The sequence below is a fragment of the Sorex fumeus genome, unplaced genomic scaffold (assembly GCF_029834395.1).
Source record: "Sorex fumeus unplaced genomic scaffold, SorFum_2.1 ptg000014l, whole genome shotgun sequence".
NCBI lineage: Eukaryota > Metazoa > Chordata > Mammalia > Eulipotyphla > Soricidae > Sorex > Sorex fumeus.
The window spans coordinates 4035020-4056023 of NW_026606071.1; the positions used below are offsets into that span (position 1 = coordinate 4035020).

Here is a 21004-nt window from a genome sequence, read left to right on the forward strand (position 1 = left end):
AGGAATCGAACCCGGGTTGCCACATGCAAGACAAACGCCCTACCACTGTGCTGTCGCTCAAGGTGAAGTTAATCCTAAAAATTACTTTAGGATAAAATAGGGAGGGATCTGTACAAGGACATTATAAGGCATTGTAGAAAGAAATAGACACAAAGAGATCAAAGATTTATTGTGCCTCTGGGTTGGAAGAATTAATATGATTAAAATGACTATATTCCTGGGCCTGACAATAGTACAGAAGGGAGGGTGCTTTTCTTTCTTGCATGTAGTAGTACATCTGGTTCCTATTCCCCTCACCGCATATGGTCCCCTGAGCTCCACCAGGAGTGATTCCTGAGCACAGAGTCAGGAGTAAACCCTAAACACCACTGGGTGTGGCTCCAGAACAAAGAACAGTAACGAAATAATTTTACCACCTGAAGCAGTTGATTCAGTGTCTATTTCTAAACTTCAAATTATTTTGCAAAGTGGTGATAATAAACATGGCACTGTATTGAAATAAAAACAGATGTATGGGCCAATGGAACAGAATTGAGAGCCCAGAAGTAAAACTATATAATTAATAATTATTCATGAATAATTAATTTATCTAAAGTAGCAAGAACCTATAATTAAACAAGGAAAATCTCTTCAATAAATGGTATTTAAAAAACTGGACATTTATATCCTATCCAACCCCAAAAGAAATTAGACTAGTATCTAACACCACAAATTTAAGAAAAATTTTATGGGTTGGAGAAACAGTATAGCAAGTAGGGTACTTGCCTTGTACATGGCTGACCCAGGTTCTATCCCCAGCATCCCATTTGGTTCCCTGGTCCCTCCAGGAGTGATCCCTGAGCACAGAACCAGGAGTAAGGCTTGAGCACCACTGTGTGTGGCCCAATCCCCCCAGCCTCCCCCCCAAAAAAAATCAGAAAGAAAAAAGTTTAAGATGGATGAAGTACTAATATATAAGACCTGAAACTATAAAGCACATAGAGGAAGACAAAGGCTAAGTGCTCCTTGGCAAAGGTTTTAGACACGTGTTTGGACCCCCAACTCTAATGGCATCGGAACCAAAATCAGAATCAACAAATGAGACTACATCTACGCTGAATCTGCAGAGTGAAAGAAATCTGCTTTAAAAAAAAAAGGAAAAGACATCACGTTTCTCTTAGAACAGTTGTGTATATCTTATGTAATTATTTATTATTTCTTCCTCCTGAAAACCTTGTCTACCTCATTTATTGGTGTATTCCTTGAACTTAAACATAGGAAGTACTTATGATTTTTAAATTTAAAGCAGGGATAAGGTAAAGGTAAAGGCCCTCCCGTTGATCGTCGATTTGCTCGAGCGGGCCCAGTAACGTCTCCATTGGAGACTTTGTTGTTACTGTGTCTGGCATATCGAATACTCTCGGTAGCTTGCCGGGCTCTCCGAGAGGGGCGGAGGAATCGAACTCGGGTCAGCCATGTTGGCCGCGTGTAAGGCGAACGCCCTACCCGCTGTGCTATCGCTCCAACCTTTTTCTGCCAAGGACACTTGGGATACTTATATTGTCATTCTCAGGCAGACACATCCATAGACAACTAATTAGCAGCATAATGTCTATCTTGTCATATCTCTGCATCACTGACATCCCATTGTTCATAGATTTGCTCGAGTGGGGCGCCAGTAACGTCTCCATTCATCCCAGCCCTGAGATTTAAGCAGCCTCTGTTTTTGGCATATTGAATACACCACGAGGAGTGTGCCAGGCTCTGCCGTGTGGTTGGGATACCCTCGGTAACTTGCCTCTTATATCCTGTCCTATACCAGGGCAAAACCACAGGATGTATATTGTGGGTGTACATAGTCTGCAAACTGCATTGAAAGGATAATTAAATTTAAATTTTTTAGGTCCAAATTTAAAGGGCTGATGGAGTATGTGCTTTGCATGCTAGAACCCCAGATTTTAATGCTCAATACTACATAGTCCCCCAAACAATACCAGGTGCAACCCTTGAGCACTGAGTTGGAAGTTGGCTTCTCCCACCCCAGATCTCCCAGCACTGAAGGGTGTGCCCCCACATAAAATGGAATGAAACCAAAAAAAGTTTAAAACTTTGCTACTTTTATGTGAAATTGTTTCAGGAAATGTGACTGACCAAAACTGACTGAAACACTGTATAAAAAAGCCTACAGATTGTTCATTTTATTAAAGGGTGAATGGAAGAAGTGGCTAATAATAGCAGTTTTTTAAAGCAACTTTTTCATAGCAACGGTGTTTAAGCCAAAAAAAAATGAAAATCAGCTCTCTGAGTATGTAAATCATTTCATTAGTGATAGAGTCATAGAGTAATGAATATGAGGACAAGCTGACTTAAAATCTCAAGTGACTTCCAAATAAAAAGTTTGCTGCCTTGCTTTTCTAATTCTTTGGCTTAAATATTGACTTGGGACTTTACAGGAAAGGTAACAATCTTGTTATGCAATTTCTGTAATAAATGATAATTTCTTCTCAGTTTTACTATTTGTGGCATTCTATTTTTCTCTTTAATTTTGCAGGGAAATCAGAGCTAATTTTTCCCAAGGTGTTTTACAGAATTAGTAACAGAAACTTTTGTCCTTTCTTGACTATTTCTGGAGGAAGCCGTTTTTTCCAGCAGTGGAATTTCTGTGGCTGTCTGTGTTCGATTTCCCTTTCAAGGTTGGTAACATGGTCCAAGAAGCCTGCAGAGTTCCAACATCACTAGAAATGGTGACTTCAGGACTGTGATTCAAAATATTTACTTCTCTCATGCTCCCCGGAATAGTGGCCAGTTTAAGCCGGGTGGTGAATGAACTGCTTGTCCGACGTTTTGGAAGGCAGACTTCCCTTTTCTCTCTTCCCACCAACTCTCTATTCACACTTCCTCTCTGTGGACTGTCTGCTGGAATTGAATCAAGTATTTTAAGATTTGGTCTCTGAAGAGAAGTTCCAGTTGGTAAAGATGAACTTCCTCCTGAGGAAATTTCTTGAAAAGATTCTCAATTGAGGTTATGACCCTGTTGAAGTAGAAGAAATTGTGAAACTGAAGGTACTAGCACTGTCTGCCATGTCCTCCCATTGTTCATCAATTTGCTTAAGCGGGCCCAGTAATGTCTCCATTGTGAGACTTGTTGTTACCGTGTTTGGCATATTGAATACGTCACGGGTAGCTTGCCAGGCTTTGCCATGTGGGAGAGATACTCTTGGTAGCTTGCCAGGCTCTCCAAGAAGGGTGGAGGAATCGAACCCGGCTCAGCCACGCTGGCTGTGCACAAGGCAAACACCCTACCACTGTGCTATTGCTGGAGCGATAGCACAGTAGGTAGGGCGTTTGCCTTGCGCACAGCCAACTGAAGGTAGTAGATGATACATATTTTCTTGATGATTGTTAATTAAGTTTTTCCAATTCCACTGAATGTTGGTGCATTATGTCTAGTTACGTATTACTTTCATGTTATTTATTCATTTATTTATTTATAGCCTCCCAAGGAGTGCTCAGCAGGCCTATGATGGAAGGGTGATTTTCAGCCAACTGGACACAGGTACAATATGAAGGCCCAGGGGAGTGGTTCTCAGGGCCTGTGGTGCTGAGAGATTACCTGGGACAGCACTATCATGTCTGGGCCCCCCGGACCCACACCTGGTGGTGCTCAGGGGCTTCCAGGGCAGCACTAAGCAATGCCCCAGGAACCATTGGTGCCAGGAATCAAAGAAATTTGCCACATGCAAGGAAAGTACCCTAACCACTGTACTATCGCTCCAGAACTACATATATGTAATTAAATATACACTGTACACTGTACACTGTCCTCCCGTTGTTCATCGATTTGCTCAAGCAGGCCCAGTAACATCTCCATTGTGAGACTTCTTGTTACTGTGTTTGGCATATCCAATACATCACGGGTAGCTTGCCAGGCTTTGCCATGCGGGCAAGATACTCTCGGTAGCTTGCCGGGCTCTCCGAGAGGGGCGGAGGAATCGAACTCGGGTCGGCCATGTTGGCTGTGTGCAAGGCAAACCCCCTACCCGCTGTTCTATCGCTCCAGCTCATAATTAAATATATGTGAATATAATATATAACTATATATTAATATTATTAAATATATTCATGTATATTTAAAACTTCCTTTGTTTAATAATGTAATTGGTAAATACCTTTAGTCACATAATGTTTTAAGACAAGACTTTTGTTTTGGGATATAACTATCTTAGCTTCCAGGTTTTTCGTATATATATTATATTTTGTTGCAAATATATATATATATTTATTATGTATATTTATGAAAAAGAGCCAGGTAGACTGATTTTCTTTTTATTTTGACTGTTGTTCTTTTTTTCTTATTAACTATTACTGGTAAATCTTTGCCATATGAGAAGATTGTGGATTTTAATGTCTTGGTGATCAAAATTAAAGCAAAAGAATAATACATTAAGCGTATTCTTATTTTCTATGACAATTATTTCTATGACAGTTATTTTCTATGATAATGTGACATCAAGCTTCAGAAGGACTTGATTCCCACAGAGGCATATACTTACTCATATGACAGGGAAGGTTTCCAGTGCACTGTTGAAAACAGGAAATAGAACCCGGTGGCAGCAAGACACACTTGAGTGCTTAATATACACAGCAATGTTCCGTCCCTGTGTACGAATCTGGAGGCCATTTGCCAGAATAGCTGAAGTTGATAGAGATAGATTTTCAAAGTGACAGGAAAGAGTGGGCACCTTTTCATAAAGAGAAACTTCTTTGTAGTCTTTCAGAAATATGATTACCAAAATGTTGCTTAGTATAAAAGATAATTCTAAAACTCTGTGAAGCCTGCCCCTAGCATGCCCTGAAAGTTCTTGAAAATCATTTCCCTCCTCACTGTTCTTATTTTTTTTTACTTTTTTATTGAATCATTGTGAGATTGACACTTAAAAAGCTGTTCATGATTGTTTCAGTCATACAGTATTCTAACACCCATCTCTCCACCAGTGTATATTTCCCAGTATCAGTGTCCCCAGGTTCTCTTCTATCACCACCACCCCCCCCTCCCCGTCTCCTGCCTGTCTCTACTGCGGGTGCTTTTCTTCTTTCTCTCTCTCTCTCCTCTCTCCTCTCTTCTCTCTTCTCTCTCTCTCTCTCTCTTTCTCTCTCCCCCTCCCCTTTCTACATAATCTCAGAAGTGTTATTTTTGATTTGTTTGCACAAGGGCTTTTTTGGGCCCAGAAAGCTTTTCCTCCCATGTACTCTGCCCCACTCATACCATAACTAATGACACATTTCTTTGGCCACCCCTCCCTCCGAGTGCTTGTTGCATGATTGTTTCTTGTGTTAGAAGTTTCCTTCAGCGCACACTATCTCACCTCAAGTACCATGTACATGAATTGACAACTACTCAAGAATAGAAGGAATATAGTTTTCCAGGTAGGAAGGTCTTGGGTACAAAGGCTTGCAAGACTTTATAAATGATCATGACTTATTCTTAATGAACATGACTTTTTTTTTTCTTTTTTATTAGTGAAACACCATGAGGTACAGTTGTAGATTTACAAATTTTTGTGCTTGGATCTCGGTCATACCACGATCAAATACCCATCCCTCCACCAGTGTCCATTTTCCACCACCAGGATAATATCCCTCCCCCCCCATCCTCCCATCCCCCCATCCCCCCCTGCCACTGTGGCAGGGCATTCCCCCCTGTTCTCTCTCTCCTCCTGGGCGCTGTGATCAGCCAAAGAGGCATTGAGTGGCGAACAGAACATGACTTTTTTAAAGGAGAAAGTAATACTTACATATGAAAATAAGGATATCTTTGAAGTCTGATAAAAATGCAGCTATTTAAGTGGTAGCCTATTATATACATGTTTTGGGGGGCTTATCACATTAAATTAGTAATGAGCCCAGACCCTAACAATGGTTTTATGCTTAGATTTTTTTTTTTTGTATATTTTGAAGAAGCAGTGAATTGACTTTGAGGAAATAGGTTTCTTAGATTCAAACAAATGCTCCAAATTTGAATTGGAGGAGTGTAGGAGATTGAAGAAATAAACTAATGTATGTCTCTGTAATGATACATTATACCACAATGGAAATGATGCTTACATCAATATTTATTCACATGTTGGGTGTTTTTTGAGTTGGGAGTAGGCCACACCTAATGATGAGCAGAGAATACTCCTTGCTCTGCATTTAGAAATTATTTCTGGTGATGCATAGTTTACTGGGAATTGAGCCTGGGTCAGCCGTATGCATGGCAAATGCCCTACCCGCTGTACTATTACTACAGCCCCAATCACATATTGCTAAGGAATAAAATTAGCGTATATTTAATATATAATAATTATGTTGATACTATTTGAAAATATTGTATTAAGTGACTTATATATAAAAAGGACCTAGTTTGCATATAAAAGGGTAACAACACTATATTATTATTGCACATTAGAGAACCATCTATATTCTGATTTCCACAATTATCCTTGGAAGGCCTTTTGTAAGTATGAGATTCAGTCAAGGTAGATCTTGGGTTGCTGTATCTTGTTCTCTTCATCTTGAAAGGTTCTCTACTTTTAACCTGTCACAGCATTGGCTTTTGGTTGTTGCTTCTGAGCCACAATTTGTGGAGTGTGGGGCACTCCTGCAAGCAAAGCACATGCTCCAGAGCTTCAAACCATCTCTATGGTCTGAGGGCCTTTTGGAATCAATATCAGGTATATTGTAAGCAAGAATACTTTTACTGACATGAACGCAGTGATATTGATCCTATGTAATTTCAGTTTTGAATTGGAAATTTTTTCTACATAAACATCTTTAAGGTTTTGCTGAAGAGATTTGTTGGCTGTGTTTTATGTTTATCTATTGTCAATCTGTAAAATCCTTGATAAACTTTCATTGAATCTAGTGCTTCCAGAGGCTTAGCTTTATGGTTTGTTGGCCCTGGTCCCTTTGAAAAGGGCATTGTTTTTAGCATAGGTATTACTCAGAATGTGCTCTGTAACCCTCCTGGGACAACAAAAATTATTCAGAAACAAGTCTACAAATATTGCTTTTTAAAAAAAGATGATTTCTTGACTTGACTGGAAAGATAGTGCAGTAAGTGAGGTGGTTGCCTTGGATGTGGCCAACCTGGGTTGATATTCATCACCCCATCTGGTCCCCTGAGCACTGCCAGGAGTGATCTCTAAGCTCCGAGTCAGGAATTAACCCTGAGCATTACCAGGTGTGACCCCCAAACTGAAAACCAACAACAAAAAAGATGATCCCATCATGTTGTCACCTAATGAGGTGATTTGGCTGTTTTGGGTGATTTAGAAACTTGGACTAAGTCTGCATCCATCAAGAAATTCCACCATATAATCTCAGTTTTAAGGAAGCGAGAGGGAAAACATAGATAACTCATACCTTTACTTTTGCATGGCAGGGGTATATGTGGGGTGGGGGGTGAAGGGGTGGTGTATGGGGGTGGCACATCCAGCAGAACTCTGGGCTTTATGCTCTTTGCTCAGGGTTTGTATGTAAAAGATTTGCATATAAAAGGGTAATTGCTCAGGTATCACTCAGGACTCTTTGCCCAAATATTACTCAGGGCTTCTTTGCTCAGGGATCACTCAGGACTCTGCACAGGGATCACTGAGGGATCACTCAGGACTCTGCTCAGAGATCACTCCTGATTGTGCTTGGGGGACCAAAACACTGCTGTTAATAGGACCTAGGTCCACTGCATGCAAAGTGTCTTTCTTGCTATACTGTTTCTCCAGCCATGTTTTTTTTTTCAAATAATGAATTGATTTTATATCTTAGGTTTAAGTAGTATAATGAACTATCTGTTGTTTCATTGCTAGTTTATTTCTGTACATAATGTCATCCGCAACTTATCATGTCTGCAAATAACAACATTTCCTTCTATTTTTTTTATTAAAACATTCTTTAAAAATTATCTTATTTATTTTTTGTGAGCTGGGCCTCCCAAACATGCTCAGTTAACTGGGCTGGGGGGCACAATGTTAAGGACCAAAGAGGGGCACCAAGTTAAGGTGCCACTAGCACCATACCCCCTCTTTGGTCCTTAACATTGTTATGATCCAAAAGTAAGTAACGACGAGACTAGGACCCTGCTGGGGTTAGGAAGACTAACCTGGCCTGAGGACTGTGATATATATATATATATATCGGAATATAAAGTGAGATGTCCTCAGGAAGAACCAAACCTTAAGTTTATATCTCTTACTATGCTCATACAGAATGACATTGCTAGAAATATTAGAAGTAGATTTACTGCAACTATTTAAGTAGATTACTAGCTGAGGAAAGAACATACCCTCATTGGGATCCCACCCTTGAGCAGATCTCCTAGTAATCTGGAATAATCTCTTTGGATGAGATTTTGTCCTTGAGTTAATCTCCTTGAGTGGTCTTACTGCTCTTTGTTGATTTGTTAATGTTCAGCCCACCTTTGTGTCACCACCCTAAGTGATTGCTATATAAACTAGACTGTAAGGGTTGAGGCGGAGGTGGAGGCTGAGGCAGAGGCTGAGGCTCGGGCTCAGGCTCAGGCTCAGGCTGGGGCTCTGGCTGGGGCTCGAGCTGGGGCTCGGGCTCACTCTTGGGCTCCAGAGGGCAGAGACAGAAGTGAGAGGGGCTCAGGCTTGAGAGAGAGAAGCAGAAGGGGAGTGAAGATTGAAATAAACTACAATTGATACTGACCTGCTTGGTCAGTCTTCTTCCTTTGTCTGCCCATCGCCATTGACTTTCCCAGGGTGGGGGAAATGGCTCAAGACTACACAGGCAGGTGGAGAGATAGAGCCCAGGGAGAGATAGAGCACCACTGGCTTTTTGTAAATACACACAATGGCTGAATAAATAGCAATACTCCTACATTAAAAAAAAAAAAGGACCAAAGAAAGTGATGGGGCTGGAGCGATAGCATAGCGGGTAGGGCATTTACCTTGCATGTGGCCGATCAGGATTCGATGGTCCCCCGAGCACTGCCAGGAGTAATTCTTGAGTGCAAAGCCATGAGTAACCCCTGTGCATTGCCAGGTGTGACACAAAAAGCAAAAAAAAAAAAAAAAAGCAAACCAAAGAAAGTGATTCTGCTTGTACTATGAGGTGCAGGGGACCTACAGACCCACATCTGGTCATACTTTGGGCCTCCAAGGTTATACAGGTTGATGCTTGGGGGCCATCTAGTGCTACGGATTGAGCTGGGGTGCAATCAAAGCACCTCTGCTAATCTCATGACCTGTTCTTCCCTCATAAAAAATTTTTTTTATTGATATCACAGTGAGATACATATATACAAGGTTTTCATGATTGGATTTCAGTTATATAATGCTCCACTCCACCATCCATCCCTTCACTAGTGTTCATTTCCACCACTAATGTCCCCAGTTTTCATGCCGCCCTGCCTTCCTCCCCACCTTGGCAGGTGTTTGTTTGCTTCTCTCTGTCTCTCTGTCTCTGTCTCTGTCTCTGTCTCTGTCTCTGTCTCTCTCTTTCTCTCTCTCTCTCTGTCACTCTCCTTTTGTACATTATAGTTTGCAGTACAGATACTAAAAGGTTACCACGTTTATCTTTTTACCTTCCCACACTAAGTCCTTGTCCAAAGTGATCATTTCTGTTATTGTTGTACTGATACCTTCTCCACCCTAACTGCCCTTTGCCCCACACACACTTATGGCAAACTTCCAATCATTGGAGCAACACTTGTATGTCCTCAGGGCTTACTCTTGGCTCTGTGCTCAGATATCACTCCTGGTGGTGCTCCAAGAACATTATATGGTGCCAGGAATTGAACCAAGGTTGGCCCCAGACAAGGCAAGCACAGTGACCTCTACACTATCTCTCTGCCTTCCTTCCTCCCCTTTTAAAAGGAAAATAATATGCCATTGTGTGTTCTGCAGGTCTTGAATGAATGGTACCAATACCAACAAAGTATTCAACATTGTTTCATTATGAGAAGACAATCTCTACAAATACTGAATGAAATTACCTTTTCTTTTTTAACTGTTGCAGTTTCTAGGAAAGACTAAAGGTCATGCAATCCTTCTGTTTAATTTCTTGAGTAATATCCCTACTGTTTGTCCTTTATAGCATACTAGTATGCATTCCCACTAAAAGCATTTTAGAGCTTTGTGGGGTTTTTTTTTTTTGAACCACTGTGAATATCAAAGTTGTTCAAGATTGAGTTTCCAGCGTAGAGTGCTCTAATACCAGTCTCATCACCAGTATCCATTTCCCTCCTTCAGTGATCCCAGTTTTCCTCCTACCTCCCAGCCTTCTTTGGCATATATATTTTTAACTCCTTTTAGGCCCTTAGGCCCTGTCTTTTTCAGTACTGGTACTGTAGGGTACCATGGGTAATATTTTACCTCTTTTCATCACCCCCACCTTCTCCAGGGTGACCACTTCCCTTTACCATTGTCATAATTTTCCCCTCCCTGTTCTATCCTTTACTACTCCCCCTTCCCTCCCCCAGCCCTCCAGTGTCAAGTTTCCTACTGAAGACTGTTTTTCATGTTCTTGTCTCTGGGCCTTTGTTATTATTCCCTTACTATGTTTCTTTATATGCAGTCTATGAGTCAGTTCATTCTGTGTCTGTCCCTCCTTCTTTGACTAAATTCACTCACTGTGATACACTGTGGATCAATCCACATAGAAGTAAATTGCATACCTTCATCTTTTCTTTCAGCCAAGTGGTATTCCATTGTGTATATAGTTCCTCTATGCAGTCATCTGTTCTTGGCACTTGGGTTGCTTCTAGATTTTGGCTGTTGCGAATAATGCAATGAATATTGGGTTTACTCTTAAAGGTTCTCTTTATTCCATGTCTTCACCAACACTTTTCTAAAAAGTATTTTTCGTAATTTTGTGAAATTAACATTATGTTGTGATTTTTTAAGTTTGATTGCTTTTTGCTTAGTAAGCTTATTTTATCTCTTTTCTTTCCCTCTCTCTTTCCCCTCTCTAATTTCTTTTGTGTGTATGTTGGAGATCAAACCCAGTACTTCATAATATAAAGTAAGTGTGCTATCACTGAGCTTCTTCCCCATAATCCGACACTCTTATTTTGTTTGAGGCACTGTGATTGACAAGTTCATGATGGGGTTCCATGCACAGCTTTCCACCCTCCACCAGAATGTCCACTTTGTTCAACCATTGTCTCTGGTTCCCATTCTGGCCACTCCCTACTCCACCTACTATTATTATTACTACTATGACTACTGCTACTTCTCTCTACTCCTACTCCATGGTGTCCCTCCAAAAGCTCAGTTCTATAGTCCAGTTCTCTAGTTTTATTGCCTTTGAACAATTTTGTTCCCTTAAAATGTTTCTTTATTTTAAAATAAAGAAACGGATAACAGAGATCATTCCTTATTTGTCCCTCTCCTTCTGACTGACATCACTCAGCAGGATACCCTCTACTTCCATTCACATGGTGGCAGATTTCATGATTTCACCTTCTTTTATAGCTGATTAACTGGATACAACCTTTGCCACTTCTGGTTGTACCAAACACTTACCTATCTGTGGAAGAATTGGAAACGTATGAGAGTCTATGAACAGTTGATGAGCCATCACTGGTATGTTTTGTGTCTGGTAGGGTTATCTTGGTGAACAAAGACTTTAGAAACAAGTTGACTGGTTTCATCGAGAAGGGCATATGCTAGCTACTCTATTCTTTCTCCTTCCATTTTCTTATGAAAAGGTATCTTTGTAACCACTGACAAAGAACAGTGGTGTTTAGACTACAGATGAAGAGAAGCCTTGGAGATTGATACATTAAACAAATATTTTTCAAAACAATAAAAAAGCTAAAGTAAAAGCATAGTGAACAATGATGCATCCTTTATCTTGACTAGAAAATATCCAGTATTTTGAAGTTTTCCCAGATTATTTGTAACTCTCCAGTTGATCTTAAATCTGCAGGATAAAACTGACTAAACCATAAATATTCCCTGTGAAGGGTGAGATTTAGGGAACATAATCAGCCAACTCTTCTGATGACATTTTTTTGTGTAAAATGCCATTTCTAAAATTAATGTCTGTTGAATTAGTCCTAAATAGCTACTGAAATATGTTTTTAAAGAATAATTGTGGGTTTCAAGAGGAACAAATTAGTTTTTTTTTAAAGTTTCTCCTTGCAGAACTGTGTTATTCTACTTTGTTTTGGAAATTTACAGATCAAGAACTTTTCCATGAAAACAAGTTTTCTACTTTAATTCTACAGGGTCTTATATGAGTGTGTTGGGATTAATTTCTCAATAATGTAGGCTGAAAAATAAATGTTTGCATATTATACATCTGTTGTAATACTTTTATCTGCCAACCAACTCATGCAGCTTGGGCTTTAATTTCTGTTACATTGTATTAGTCTCTTACATTTACTTTTGATGTACAGCAAAGTTGTTTTGTAATCTTCTGTTTTCAAACATATCTTTATGCCACATAAAGGACTTTCAGGACTACTGTAGGCAATTTTTCTTTTGTTTAACAATTAATTTATCTTTTAATTTAATAACTATAGATATTTACCTATTGTTATTTTCCCCTTTTTTATTGATTCACTGTGTGGTACAGTAACGAAGCTTTCATGTTTGAGCTTTGATCATACAATCATCAAACACCCATCCCTTCACCAGTGCACATATTCTACCACTGAAGTCCCCAGTATCCCGCCCCACCTCCCATGCCACACCTACCACTGCCTGTGTGGCAGACAATTTGCACAATACTCTCTTTCTTTACTTGGTTACCTTCGATATTTGAGCCCAGTCCCACCACCACTCATACCTGCCGAAAATGCAATGCTAGACAATATGTTTTGTATTACTTGTTGTGGATACAATATAATGTCTAGAAATTCTAAAATTTTAATAATTAGGGTCTGGAGAGATCACTGCAGCAAGTTGCTCAGGTCTAAGATTTGTTTGTATGTCTCTGGATCGTGGCCGTGTGGGAGCTTAAGTAAATGGTGGCCATGTGTGGGCGTCATCTCAGAGTTCCTTGGCGGTGGGGGGGGGGGGGGGGCGGGCGGAGTGGAAGAGATGGACCGATTCCTCCCCTGTCCTGTGAGGCCTGGCATTTCCTGCCACTGCCACCACCCGTACCTGGAGCTTTTCACTGAGTTCTAGAAGATGGCAGCCTCCAGGATTCCTAGAGGTCAGGCAGAGGGACAGCACCTGCCCCCAACTGAAGTGGCCCAGCAAAAATGGCCTATTGCGGAATCCAGAGCCATCTCTGCAGAAAGTTGCTGGGGTCCAAGATTTATTTGTGTTTCTATTGTTATGTTTTTTGTGTGCAGTATCATGATTGATGAGAAATACAGGTCTGAGACTTAAGTCACTTTCCATTTTATTTTTCTGATTTCTTGAAATGTACTAATGCATATATAGTATATGAAAAAAATGTGCAGTGTAATAGTGGAGCTGAAATAAATTCTGTCATACTAAAAATATGTCTTTTTCTTTTTCACCCCTCACTTTTTTTTTTTTTTAAGGCAATAGAGATTTTGCTAAGGATGACCCAGTGGAGTTTAAATCTCACCAGTGGTTTGGCGCATCAGTGAGATCAAAGCAGGATAAAATTTTAGTAAGTATTTTTTTCCCCTTTCTTATATTTCTTATATTCTTCTATTTTTTTCTTTTCACTGCCTCAGATGGGCCGGAGCGATAGCATAGCGGGTAGGGCGTTTGCCTTGCATGCAGCCGTCCTGGGTTCAATTCCTCCGCCCCTCTCAGAGCCCAGCAAGCTACCGAGAGTATTCCGCCCGCACGGCAAAGTCTGGCAAGCTACCCATGACATATTTGATATGCCAAAAACAGTAACACAAGTCTCACAATGAAGACGTTACTGGTGCCCGCTTGAGCAAATTGATGAACAACGGGAGGACAGTGCAATGCTACAGTGCCTCAGATGGTACTCAGGGCCTCACATGTAAGAGGCTCTACCACTGGACCACTGGGCCACATTCCCAGTCTTGTCCTGTGATTATTTACTCATGGTGAATTTAGCTCATTTATATATGACGCAGGAAATTTTACATTTGAAATTCGTTAGCAAAGTATTGTGTGCCCAGAGGAACTGGGTAGAATGAAGTATTGTAGTTCTCGTCAGAGGCCAGTGCACCTAAGAGTACCATTTCTCATGCACATGGTCTTTCTGCTTTCCTCCCACATTGTTCATTTCTCCACCCCACTCCCCACTTTCATGCTCATCACTTTGCTTCTGTCCAGCCAGGTTTAAGTGACAGTGCACTCTATTGAACCAAAAGCCTCCATGTTTTAAAAGTACATTCCTACTTTAACCAATTTCCCCCTCAGCTATGTCCTCATCCCATTATTTCTCAACAACTTTTAGCAAATATTTTTGATGAGTTGATGAGGATATCTTCTATTTCTTTCCTTTATATTTCCTTTCTAATTACTCCTGTTAAATATTTGCCGCTCACTTTACTAAAATTCATTGTTTCCTCTCGTATTTTTCTTAATCTCTCACACAGTTCAGCAAAGTGAGGTGTAACTCATTTTTTGAAATACTTTGTCCTCTTGGCATCAGAGATGCTTTCCTGTTCTTTCTTCTTTGTGTGTGTGTGTGTGTGTGTGTGTGTGTGTGTGTGTGTGTGTGTGTAAGTTGAAAAAAATTTCATGGATGGAGAGGTAATGTAGCAGATAGGGTGCCTCTCTTACACATGTCTGAACCCGGTCTATTTCCTATCATCCAATCTGTTTCCCAAGCCCACCAGGAGTTATCTCTTACTACAGAGCCAGGAGTAAGCCCCAAGCACTGCCAAGTGTGCATCCCCCCAAAAAACTTCAATTCTTTTTCTTTCAAATACCAGTAACAATAATGGGTCTCATTCTCCTAACCCTGAAAGAGCCTTGAATATGACACTTTTTTAAAAATCTCAGGGCTAGGACGAAGGAGACGTTACTGGGGCCTGCTCGAGGCAATCGATGAATAACAGGATGGTCATGATCGTGATTTCTCTTTCACTTTTCTCCCTTCTCTTCCCTTTGTCGTGGTTGTGTTGGTTTCTTGGTGCTCATCAGCATCTCTTGGTGCTCATCAGCAGTCACACATTTGTGGCACCAGGGATCCCTGTGGCAGGGACAGATGTGCCTTTGGTGCTGTGGCACTGTGCTTGCAATCTCATGCATATACAGCAGGTGCTGGGCCACAGGACCCCTTACCTGGGCCCTTGCAATCCCCTTGAATTGTTCTTCTGCTGGTTTCTAAGTGTTAGAGTCTCTCTGAGCTCTGCTCTGAGCCTCCTGTTTTCCCCAAGATGTTTCACCCTGCTATCCTGATCCCTGCTGTAAGTGCAGTCTCTATGTCCCTTTCCCCTCCCCCACCCCCGAAAATAATGGGGTGAGACCACTATGTGAAACTTTATTTTTTTTTGCCAAAAAAAAACAAGCCAGGGTGAAGTATGGTTTCTCTTCCTCTGAATTTTCCTTGGATCATTGAAGTCCTATCCTACTTCTAAGCTACCTATTTGATTTTTTTTTAATTTGGACAACTCTTATAAAAGGAAGAAAATAAATACTTACATTTAAACCTTTCTAATTTATTTAGGACCATAACTCATTTATTTCATCCATAGTGAGCCCTGTCAGTTTTGTCTCTGAATACATAGAATGTAGTCTATCAGTAAGTCATCATCTGCAGTTTCTATCCCATGTCAAGTAACCATCAGTACTTACCAGGGCAATGGTTTGTTCTTATCTCTTTGCTTATGCTCTTGTCCATCTACAATCCATTCCCCAAGTGAACCAAGGTGTTTTGGACATAGAAGGCAGACACTAGTGCAAAGTAGCAGGTCTAAACAGAAAGTATAAATAATCAGGGGTGTGATGCCATCAGCAGGTCAACCTGTACCTGTGGGGTGACTACATCAGCAGCCTGATGGTGCCTTCACCCTTCGAATACCCCCAAATTGCTAGTGTGTATCTAGTCGGACTCCCAGCAACCTGAGGCCAAGTTTCCCAAGAAATTAAACAGTGAAAAGGTAGATATGTAGGAGTCACACCCACAAACTACCTCTGGCTCAACTATACAAGCTCATTTATCATCCTTGTTTCAGAGACCCATAAGTAAATTGCAAAAGAGATCAAAAGCTGTAGCTAATCTCGAACCCACGAAAGGCTGAACAGATAAGGTAAATTGGAGGAGGGTGGGTAAGCCTGATGCCTGCCCAAGCAGAGCCCGTCCGGCAGCTGCTTGCTTCCACAATCTAAAATTGCCACATTAGCCCTGGCTAGACTCCACCATCTCAGGTTGGACCTCACTGAGGTATAATCTGCCAAAAATTCATGTATATGGGGTTTTTAACTGAAATCTCCAGGCTTTCTCCAGGTCAGGATGGGCTACCTTCCCCCACTTCACTGTACTTCCAGAAGCCTTGGCAGTTACGTCCACACCCCAGAGCTGCCACCCCAGTTAAAAAAAGCTACTCCAGCCATACCTTCCCAATGAAAATACTGAACGCCCTGAACATAAAAATCAAAATAAATAAATAAAGGATTTTTTTAAAGAAAGTATAAACAATCTATTCTGAAACATCATGTACATGTAGAAAAAAAGAGTAGTGATTGCCTCCTTTCTGTATTTTTATTGCAAATTTAAAATAACCCAATTAATGCCTGCAGTCTGTGTGGCAATGTTTTGTTTCAGAAGGTATAGAAAATCCATGAATTTTTGCCAGAAAAATTAATTGTTATGCTTTTTATATATTAATATATTATTAAAATGTGCATTATTTCACTACTTATACAAAGATCATAATTTTGAAACAAAAAGTTATAGTTTATTTGGAAAATAAACATTGAAAAATTTTTAACTCTGGTATTAATAAAGTATTTGCTTTATAATTTTAGGGATATACTTGTGCACAAATGTGTTTAGTTAAAGTGCTTTTTCCAAGAATAGCTCTTTCATTAAAGGGGAGTGGGTGAAGAGAGAGAGGAAGAGAGACTGAGAGAGAACCCAAAAACAGTAATTTTGCTAACTTCTTTGAAAGGAAAATTGCAGACTATAGATATGGTCTCTAGAGGAATATAAGAAAAGTACTGGATAGTCTATGGAGTAAGACCAAGAAACTGACACCAAGCTCAATTCCTAGGTTAGATTTCTAGCATCACATATGTTCCCCTGACCACTGCCAGGAACAACCCCCTCAGTACACAGCCGGAAGTAGCCCCTGAGCACTGCAGGGTTTTGGTCCTAAGTCCCCAGAGTTAAAAATTTTTTAAATCTTTATTCATTATTGTAATAATTCAAGGTATAGGCTATATTTAATTGTATTTCACTAATGCTTGGACATGCATGTATAGCTCGTCTGGAAACACTGAGAGAATTTTTATGTCATGTACTGTATTTTTTAAATTGCAGGCCTGTGCTCCATTATACCACTGGAGAACAGAAATGAAGCAGGAGAGAGAGCCTGTTGGAACCTGCTTTCTTCAGGATGGGGAAAAGACTGTTGAGTACGCTCCATGCAGATCAAGTATGTATAAGAAGTTGTATCATATTTTAAGAAGGGGATAGTGAGTAGTGAGTCTAGTTTGTTATAAGTTTGTGTGTGTTAAAATTTATAGACATAGTGATATGATACATGATGATAGCAAAATAAAAATCCTGTTAATGTGAAGAAATTATGAATGTATAGTCAACACACTTACCTTTATCCTCAAGAACTCATTTTTGTTTTCCTTGGTTAATAATGGTTAATATACTATTTGAAAACCTGTCATTTTAATCAGTCTACATAAAAAGATGTCCCATTGAGCTTCTCAGCAGACATGTGGGGCCCCACAACTAAAGATACAGGATCACTAGGTCTCGATTGGTCTAGCCTGCATTTTTAATAAATTTTACAAGGACGTTCTGATGGCTTCCAAGGTTTCAGTAACACAGCTTCATATTGATAATGATGTTAAAAAGAAAAGAGCAAGAGTTTGTATAGTAAGATCTAACTGTAAGCTTAGGTCTGAATGTCCCTGTTTTTAATCTGTTACCAAATTTTTTACCCTCTAGAATGTATGAAAATTCTCATATCTCAAAATTCTCCCTAATATTATTTATGTAAGACTAATATTTTACGTAAAGGTGAGAAGTTACCATTTTGCATAAAGATGATTTTGAACACTTAATTTTTTTTTTTACAATTTATTTTAGGCACCATGGTTTACAATAATATAAACAATAGGGTTTCATGAACATTTTCTAGCACTACACCCTCCACTAGAGTGTCCACTTCCTTCCACCATTGTCCCAGAATTACCCCTACCCATCCTACATCCCTCCTTCACTCCCCTGTGGTAAGCTTTATACTAAATACACATTCTCAGTTTTTGTTGCTTTGTATACCCCTATTTTGTTTCTTTATAGCGCCCTTATAAGAGAGGTCATTCCATGTCTGTCCCTTTCCTTCTGACTAACTTCACTCTCCATAATAATCGCCAGATCTATCCACATAGTGGCAAATTGCATGATTTCATCTTTTCTTAAAGCCAAGTAGTATTCCATCGTGTATATGTACCGTAATTTCTTTATCCAGTCATCTGTTCTTGAGACACTTGGGTTGTTTTCAGATTTGGCTGTTGTGAATAGTGTTGCAATGAACGTAGGCGTGCAAATGTCTTTTCTGAATAGAGTTTTTGGGTCCTTGGGGTATATGATGAGGAATGGAATTGCTGTGTTATATGAAAACTTGAATTTAGTGTTTTGAGAATTCAGTAGTGTTTTCCAAAAGGGCTGGGCCAGTCAACATTCCCCCCAGCAATGAATAAGAGTCCCTTTTCCATGCCAACACTGATTATTTTGTTCTTTGGAATACTTAAAATTTTCACCATGATTCTTCACTCTATATTTTTTCCACCTTGGAGTTTAGAATCCTTTTTTCCTGCCCACCTTTGCTGACTTGGCCACCACTCCAGAGCCACTTTATTTCAGACGTCTCAGAACAATTCACTGAAATACAGACTGTTGTTTTATACCTTTGTAACTGAAACACCTTTTAAGTTTTGTTTTGTTTTGTTTTCCAGTGTGGTGCCAGGATTCACACTTAAGATCTCACATATGTGAGGCATGTATTCTGCTGAGCTACCTCCCAGCTCTAGATCATTGCGTTTTATATTCCACTGGTCATCGGTTTATGTAACATAGAGAATTAGTAACCACATCACTCCAACTTGTAAGACTTTCATGATTAGATTATTTTTTCCATGTTAGGTGTCATGTGATACCAGGTCATAGGAATTACTCAGTCCTCTAAATTCTAAGTAGTTAAACCACAAATAATTTTATGAAATTCTAATTTCTTAGACAAAAATGATACATCCCAGAACTTCGTGGTTTGCTAGAACAGGCCAGCAAGTACAGGATCAACGAAAATTGGCAACTGTATTCTCAATGCTTGATGCCATCTATCTCACCAGCTCTATGTTTGCATTTTGAATGTATTGTCTCTGTGAGGGGAACACATGAAGACTGTTCATGTTTTTTTATTTCTATCTTGCAAAGTGCTCCTATTGTGAGAAGGTAATTCTTATGCCCCAGGCTTGTAAATATTTATATGATGGACATACAAACACACATACAAAATCACTCTTACAATCTGTGGAACCTGAGGTTCAGTTGAAATAACTTTTTCCTACATCTTTTGTTCGTGAGTATTCTCATAAGTATTTGAACCTAGGTCTTTCTTATTCCAAAGGGATCTTTCCACTCACTATGTCATAAAAATTAGAAAATGTTTGCCATCTTAACTGCTTCTCTAATAAGCAAGCTTTTCTGCAAAGAGCACATTTATTTGCTTTCACAAGTAGAGGGGGTTTTTTTGTTTGTTTTTTTTTTTGGTTTTTTTTTTTTTGCTTTTTGGGCCACACTTGGCGATGCACAGGGGTTAACAAGTAGAGATTTGAATCATTCCTCCTGTGGAGTCCTTTTAAAGACTAAGCATTTTAATAATTGTTACTTGTGGATACACTGCCATGTTAGACGAGTAATTTTTTTTTTACTCAGTTTTTGTAGTAATGACCAGTTCTTATCTTTATGTATTTATTATTATTGTTATTATATTTAAATTTGGAGGCCACACACGGTAGTGCTCAGGGTTCACTTCTTGTGGTACTTAGGGGATAGTATGTGGTACCAGGGTTTAAACTGGTATCAGATGGGTGCAAGACAAGGATACTATCTCTTTGGCCCCCTCAATATATATTTAAAGGATTACCATAGTATTTAAAAGATTATTCTGTCATAAATTGCTTTTCTGATTTAGTTTTGGTAGAGAAATTGTGAAATTATATTAACCTTTTTCCCTAACATACTCAAATCTTGTCAGCAAGGATGACTTGTGAACCTGTTTTTATTTTATATATATAGTTTTATTTTATGTATATGTGTATATAACAAATATGACCATATCATTTGTTTACATATTATGCTATGTAATAATATTATATTTATAACATATTTATAATTGCAAGTTATATAACATATAACCATGCCATTTGTTTACATATTATTTTTAAAATGAGTAGTTGCCACAGACCATGTAGTTTCTATGCCCCAAATTTTAAAAATGGTTGTGGAGAGTCTTGGACACTTCGGTGAATGTGGTGAAGGTGTAGTACTTTTGTATATCAAAACCATACATTTTAATACTATTTTTAACTCCTTTGTAAAAGATAAAGGTTAAAGGGCCGGAGAAATAGTAAATTAAAAGCAATTAAATAGCACTTAAAAAAATGTTAAGGGCCAGAGAAATAGTTCAGAAAGTAAGCTGACCCCAATTCCATCCCAGCACTGCATTTGTTCTGCTGAAGTATGCCAGGGGTCTCTTCTGACTCTAGAGTCAGAAATAGCCCCTGGGCTCCTCCAAGTTTGTCTCCCCCAAGCAGAACACAATAAAATAATTATAAATGAATGATATTTACTATCCCACCTTTCATAGAAAAAGTTAGCTGACAACAGATCTAAACTATAGGACCTTAAATCTTAGAAAAAGCACAAAGAA

General features: G+C 39.4%; 1 protein-coding gene across 1 annotated transcript in view; it reads left to right on the top strand.

Moving 5' to 3' along the window:
• ITGAV (integrin subunit alpha V) overlaps positions 1-21004 on the top strand; it is a 114160-nt gene that overhangs the window by 40049 nt on the left and 53107 nt on the right. The window contains exons 3-4 of the mRNA XM_056111578.1: positions 13481-13572; positions 17374-17488. Of these exons, the coding sequence (XP_055967553.1) occupies positions 13481-13572; positions 17374-17488 (207 nt within the window). The remainder of the gene's footprint in view (positions 1-13480; positions 13573-17373; positions 17489-21004) is intronic.